The following is a 7309-nucleotide window of genomic DNA, read 5'->3' as shown; positions in this document are numbered from 1 at the left end:
AATAACATAGAGGAGGGTAAGAGAGCCAGAGGGCCAGACTCATCTTTCACATTGAGCCTGGGGAGGTCACTTTTGCTGGAACTGACCGAGTTGGAGGCCTCACATTGATAATTCCTGGCATCCTCCATCCTGACTGGGTGTATGGCGAGGGTGCTGTTGTCCAGGGACAGCTTCAACATCTCTGTGAACCTCAGACTCTGGTCACTGAAGAATCACTGGATGGAGATGCTGGTGTCACTTGTGAGGCAGGTCAGGACCATGGAGTCCTTATGTTCTGTCACTGGGGTCCTTATGTCCTCTGCGGACTCTGATGGGGGGCTTTGAGACCAGTGCTGTGGAGAAACAGAGGAGGTGATTGACTGAGAGTGAGCCTGGGGCCTGGGGCCATGCTCCTTCCTCAGAGATCTCAGCCACTCTGTAAAGGTGACCCAGAGGATGGCCCTGAACCCTGCAGAAGGATGAGCATCTTTGTTCAGGTGACCATCTGTAAGGAGAGGGCTGCACCACTCATTTTGATCTCCCCCGGTTGACTCCTGAACTGTCCCCCTGGACATCTCTGTATTATTAGCATCAGAGTCCTCTTCTCACCCCACATGTCCTACAACCTCGTGATCAAGTGGAATTTCTCTCTCATGGACTTTCATTGATTTTTTCCTAGAACATTCTTTGACTTCAGAAAAGAACAGGCCACATTCCCTAGATGCTCTTCCGTGTGTGTTGGGGAAGGCAGGCTTGCCAGCTCTGTCCATCTCTGGGGCCAAGGGAATGCTACAGAAAGTGGGAGGGCATTGACTTCTTGTGAAATAATTGATTATGTATTGGGGATGGCCCCGCCCAATCCTCACCACCTTAGGACCTGAAGAGCTTCTCATCTAAAGAATTTTTCACTCTGAACTGGACTTGTATTTCCAGGTCTGTAGATTGAATATCACAGTGAAGGAAATCTCTAGAGAGAAGTGGTTACAGTTTTATCAAAAGACAGGCAGTGTTAGGAATAGGAGGAAACTACTCAATATGACAAAGGTCATAAATGAAAAGCTCACAGCTAACATCATACTCAATGGTGAAACACTGAAAAACTTGCCTCTGTGATCACGAACAAGACAAAGATGCTGCTTCCACCACTTCTAGTCAACATAGTAGACAGGTCCTGGCCAGAACAATGAGGCAAGAAGAAGAAATAAAAGATATCCACATTGGAAAGAAAGAAGAAAAAGTATCTCTTTTAGTAGAAGACATAATCTTACATGTAGAGAATCCTAATGATTCCACCCACAAACAAAAAAAACTGTTAGAACTAATAAAGAAATTCATCAAAGTTTCAGAAGACAAAATCAACACTCGAAATCACTTACATTTTTATAGAATAAAAATAAACAATCCAAATAAATTAAGAAGACAATTCCATTTACAATAGCATCAGAAGTTGAAAATACTTAGGAATAAACTTAACCAAGGAGGTGAAAGATGTGTACACTGAAAACTACCAAACATTCTTAAAGAGATTAAAAAAGTCACAAATAATGGAAGGACATCCATGTTCATAGATTGTAAGAATTAATTTTGTTAAGATGCCAGTATACCACAAATGATCTACATATTTCACGTAATCCCTATAAAAATCTCAAAGAAATTGATGCAGAAATAGAAAAATCCAGACTAAAATTCAAGGGAACCCTGATAGTTAAAACAGTCTTTAAAAAAGAGTATAACATTGGAGGATTCACACTTTCTGATTTCAAAACTTACAACAGAGCTGAAGAATTAAAATCGTGTGGCACTGACTGAAAGACAGATCTAGATCGTGAAATAAAATAGAGATCCAGAAATAAAGCCTCGATTATATGATCAAATGATTTTGAGAAGGGAGCCAAGACCATTCAACAGAGAAAGAACAGTCTTTTCAACAAATGGTGTTGGGAAATTGGATATCCACATGCAGAAAAATGAAGTTAGACCATTGCCTTCCACCATATACAAAAATTAACTCAAAATGGATCAAATCTTAAGGTAAGACCTAACACTCTAAAACTCTTCGAAGAAAATATAGGAAGAAAACTTCATGACATTGGATTTGGCAGTGATTTCTTTAATATGACACTAAGAACACAGGCAAAAAAAAGACAAAATAGCTAAATTGGTCTTTGACAAAATAAAAAATTTCAGTTCATTGAAGAACAAAATCAACGGAGTGAAATGTAACCTATGGAATGGGAGAAAATAATTTGCAAATTATATGTCAATAAGGTGTTAATATCCAGAATATACATAGAACACCAAAACTCAATAAGAGCAAAAACAAATAAGATCATTGAAAATGGGCAAAGCACTTGAAAGGACATTTCTCCAAAGAAGATCTACAAATGACCAATCAACATTTGAGAAAGGCTCAACATCACTAATCATTAGGGAAATGCAAATCAAAACTATAATCAAATACCCCCTCATATCTATTAGAATGGCTACTTTCAGAAAAACAGAAAACAACAAATGCTGGAGAAAATATGGAGAAATTGGAACCCTTGTGTTTTGTTGGCAGGGAGTTAAAATGGTGCAGTCCACCATGTGAAATGATATGGCGATTATTCAACAGATTGTACACAGAATAACTTATGACCTATTAGTTCCAGGCTCTGACTGTTGATGGACCACATAAGGTGGTATTCCGAGTCTCAGGTTCCCATTCAGTCTACAGAGTCTTTGTGCTCCACGGGGCTGGAGTTGTTGCTTGTGATGACAGGTGTGGGTAACTCCACTGTGCAGGGAACAGAGAGGACATTGCCCTGTGTGGTACCTGGTTCCTGCCAGGCATCTTCAATCAGAGTTGGCATCTCTCACCTCTCAGCCAACCTGAGTCCTTAAAAGAATAAGGCAGGTTTGTGTATCTGAAGACAAATTCATGAGGATCTGAGTGCTCAGAGAACATAAGGCCGCCTGCTCTGTGTCTGGGAGAAAGCACAGACTTTCTCAAGTGTCAATATGTTAGCAGGGTTTGGTCTTGAAAAGACATAGCATGGAGGTCAGTGTTACCATCACTCTCCCACACTGCCCTCCATGCCTCTGCTGGTTCTTCACTGTCCAGCTGACTGCCTGGCCAACCAGGGATGATTCCTTCCTGCTGCACACACCTCCATGACCCAGCGAGGTATATTTTCTCTGAGGCACCATGTTCAAGGTTCTCCTAGAGATGGGTAATGGTGAGTCTGGGACATGAGGACCAGGAGCAAACAGAGCAGTCAGGTGAGTGTTCAGGCCTCAGGGCAAAGATATGGATCAGATCCTCCCACATGATTGTGACTGACATGAGCGTGACCCAATAAATGATAGAGAGAGTCCAAGGAATGATCCAGAACAGAGTGAGGGGACAGGCAGGAGCTGCCTGGCTTTGGCAGCAGAATCTTATCTCTCCCTTGGTCTTTAACGTCTCTTGTGTCTCTGCTGAGGGCAGGTGTGGACGTGAGCAAATGCAGAAGGTCTGACTGATGGAAAGGGGGAAGCCTGAACTGGCTGCAAATCTGGCCCTAGTGGACGGTCTGTGTTTGGTGGTTATGAGATCAAGATTTGATGAGAAGTTAAAATTCTTCCATATGGGAGAATTATGACTAATACTCCAGGATCTCAGATGAATTGTGGGAAGGAATGTTTCTCTAGAGAGCACTAAAATACCTGCTCATGGTCCTGAGCCCCTGGAGGGTCAGAGGACATGTCCTATATGGCCAGAAGTCCAAGGACTCGGCATCCAGTCTCTGAAGGGATTTTGGATCATTCATTCATTCACCATTCATTCCTTCCTCCATCAAAAGCAATTGAGAGTGTGTTACCCACGGGCCCTGTGCTGGTTTCAGGGGTAGAGTAGGGAATGAGATGTCAAAGTCTTCCCTTTCTACTCCAGTGGAAGTGACCCCAACACACCAGCAAACAAATAAATGATGTCAAGTCCAGTGCAGGGAGGTTGATCATCCACCCGAGGGGGCGACCTGGACATTCCCTGCACTGACTCTGATTGTTGATGCAGGTAATTTAGTTCTAGAGTAAATGGTGATGAATTCTCCATTTGCTCTCACTCCCCAGGCCAGGAAGTCTCTTTCTGAGCTGGAGACACGTAAGAAGAAAGGATCTGGACTGACAATTTGGACTTGGGGTCCACAGACACCTGATAAGGCCCCTGGTGGAGGAGAGGATGGGGCTGTGGCTACAGACAGTCCTCCTGTCTGCCGCTCATGGTCTGTGGAACCTGGTTCAGTGACTGTATCTCCCTTTGCCTCAATTCTCCTCAATGACGTAGGATAAATATACAGCTGCTGGATTGTCAGTGAATAATCTTTAAATACTCATGGTACATGACTTAAATCTTGCCAGAAAGGAGCTGCCCATATGAATGGCATCTGTTCTTGTTGATTTCAAGAGAGAATGCCCCCAGGACTCATCCCTGGTGGATGAGCTGCCAGCAGCATCTTCTCGCCTCTGTTCCTCCCCTGGGGATACTGACCTTCCTGTGGAGTCTCCTAAGTCTCCCAGGGTAGTCAGTTAATGGCTTGGGGAACTTGTCCATCTGTGTTCTCCATGCTGAGTCTCAGGTGAAGGATCAGGTTCCACCCCTGCCCAGATGCAGCTCCTGGGGGTGAGCCCTGCCTCGTGACCAGCTCAGGAGCCTGGGGACTCAGGAAGCCAGGAAATCCTTGCTCCCACTCAGCCCTGCCCACAAGGCCACAACCCAACCTTGTCATGGGATCCCCAGGGTCACTGGAGTCAGGAGCCCTGGGCAGGTGCTTCCTGAGCTGAGGTTCTCTGTTAAGATCCCAAGGGGCTCCTCAGCCAGGCCCTGACCAAGCCCTGCAGGGTCTTTCTCAGGGCCATGTTCCCGGGGCTTGTCCCAAGGGCCTGGACTGAGATTGATCTCCTTCTGCTGAGTTACTCCCAACATCTGGTCCTTCTCTCTGCAGAGAGTGTCTGCAGGGTCTGGATTCCAGAAAAGGAAATCCAATCTTTTAAAGTTTGTCTCCACTGTGTGTGTCCTGCACCAAATGCTCAAATCCCAACAAAGAGCAGAATGCAGAGGGGGATGCAGGCACAGTGCAGGCCTGTCAGTCCTGTGTGTGTGAAGGAGAATTCACCCCACCCAACACCCAGAGGTCAGAGAGGAATCACTCACGGTATACGCAGAGCAGTCTAGTTCCTACATCACTTTTCATATTTCTCTGCAAGGCTTGTATGGTGTAGTATCCTGTGTCCTCCTGGGTGACCTTCTGGAGCAGCAGGGATCCATTGGAGTATAGTTTCTCTCGACCATTGTATCTAGGCCCTGGGGTATTTTCTGATGTATCTATTGCATATGATAGAATTATAAGTTTGTGGTCTACTTTGTCCCCTTTGTACCAGACATAGCCATAAAGATCCTGAGGCAGGTCGGAGACAAGGAGTAGAACATCCTGCCCCACAACAGCATTGGGTGGCACTGATCTGACAGTGAGTTGGGCAGTGGTGGGTGGGTTCCAGACGGTTAAGAGCGAGACTAGGAGGGAAGAGAAAGAGATCAATCAATGTTTGGACCTTGTTGAAAATAATAAGAATAATGAGAAGTTTTCACTGATTGAGGTGTATGGGGAAGCCATTCTGGGTTAAATCTGGTTCAGAGTAAAACTTGTTTTCCTCAGAGCAGCCTGACTGTGGCCCTCTGCCCGCGCACTGTACCTCTGCTTCAAACATTCCCCAAAGCAAAGAATGTATCTTTAAAGACAGGGTGAGTGTCCCCTTTCCTGACTCCAGCCTCAGTACTTCTGGACCATAAGCTTTCTTCCAAGAGCACCAAGGACAAGTTGACCTGCTGTGTACGTGCTGAGCATCTCCTTGTGACTTTAAAGTCATTGTATTCCTGTCATACTTGATATATGTTCTTTATTCTGAAGTGGTCTATAACCACGCTCTGCCCCACACTTCCCTGGAGTGCTTTCTTCCCTGGGGAAGAGAACACCTTTGGGTTGGTCCTCACACTATCTCCTTAAATATTTCTCTAATCTATAGATTGGTTATTGATTATTTACTTTGACAAGCTATGTATTGGGATGGAAAGATGAGGCCCTGGGTCCTGATCAGGTCTCTTCGTCTCTTACACTTGGAGTGTGTGTGTGTGTGTGTGTGTGTGTGTGTGTGTGTGTGTGTGTTATGTCTACTGGTCAAGGTCAGCAGCATGACCACCATTACTCAGCCCCTCTGAACTTGTTATTTCCTCTGTTCCCAACACTCTTCCCAGGTGTCTGCCCAGATCAATCCCTCACTGCCCTCAGAGCCCTGCTCACTCTCAGGGGCATCCTTGGGAGATGTCTTCCCTGACCACCTGCTGTAAAGACCCTCTGTCTTCACTGTCTGACCTTTCCCTGCTCTGTTCCCTTCGTGGCACTTGTCAGTCCCTGACATCACATTCTAGATCTCTTTGCTTGTCTGTCCTCCTCCCCATGGAATGTGAGCTTCTGAGGGCAGGGACTTGTGTGATCTAGTTGTACCCGCAGTACCTGGAACAGGCCGCAAACACCTGTGGATGAGTGAATGAGTGTTCCCAGGGCCCTCCATGTCCTGCTGTCTATTTGTCAATTTCCAAAGTGTGGTCAGTAAAGACAATGTTTAGTGTCCCTAGTTCATTTTTTTTCCAGTGTCATCCTCAAATAAATTATTATTATTATCATCAATTTTCAAAAATGAGTCCTCAGTGATAACTAACTTGGAACGGTACAGTAATTGAGATATTCCTACCCCTCACCACTTCTAGATTGTGAAATTTTCCACTTGCTGAGCCCTCCTCCCCCCATCCTACTCTGCTCCCATATTCTGTCCCCTCAGGTCCCAAGAGAAGTCCTCTCTCGTCTCTCAGAGCCCCATCCTCCCAGGAGACCCCACCCAGTCTCTGTTCTCCCATCCTCCCGCCCACCCTCAGGGAATGGTCCCCTCTCACCTGCTAGCAGGAGCCCCTGCCAGTGGACACGCCCTCTGTGGGCAGTGGCTGAGGGGGATTGCATGGTGGCTGCTATGTTCTCTGTCCCTCTGTCTATGAGAAGAGCTTGGGCTCCAGGAACACTCACAAGCACTGCTGTCCAGATGCTTCGGCTCTGCTGTCCTTCCTCCCTCTGTCCTGGGCCACCACCCTGGGCAAGAGCACTTTACCTGGTCACATGGGCCAGGGGTGGCGTCTCTGCCCAGGACCCTCCTCCTTCGCCTCATTCCTGCCTGCCTTGTCCCTTCTTTCTTTCTCTCTTCTATCTATATTTCTGTTCCTGGGATCTACGGACTCCTCTGCCTTATTCATCAGTGATTCCCC

At 46.1% G+C, this 7309-nt stretch overlaps 1 protein-coding gene across 1 annotated transcript; it reads right to left on the bottom strand.

Annotated features, from left to right (window-relative positions):
- Positions 1-267: 267 nt before the first annotated feature.
- On the bottom strand, positions 268-7010 carry LOC131396903 (carcinoembryonic antigen-related cell adhesion molecule 3-like). Its single transcript, XM_058529402.1, has 3 exons — positions 6947-7010; positions 5153-5512; positions 268-332 (listed from the first exon to the last, which is right to left on the bottom strand). Exons 1-3 carry the CDS (start codon positions 7008-7010, stop codon positions 268-270), a joined length of 489 nt encoding a protein of 162 aa, XP_058385385.1.
- Positions 7011-7309: the final 299 nt, after the last annotated feature.

The sequence above is a fragment of the Diceros bicornis genome, chromosome 34 (assembly GCF_020826845.1).
Source record: "Diceros bicornis minor isolate mBicDic1 chromosome 34, mDicBic1.mat.cur, whole genome shotgun sequence".
NCBI lineage: Eukaryota > Metazoa > Chordata > Mammalia > Perissodactyla > Rhinocerotidae > Diceros > Diceros bicornis.
This window is presented reverse-complemented; position numbering and strand designations above follow the sequence as displayed.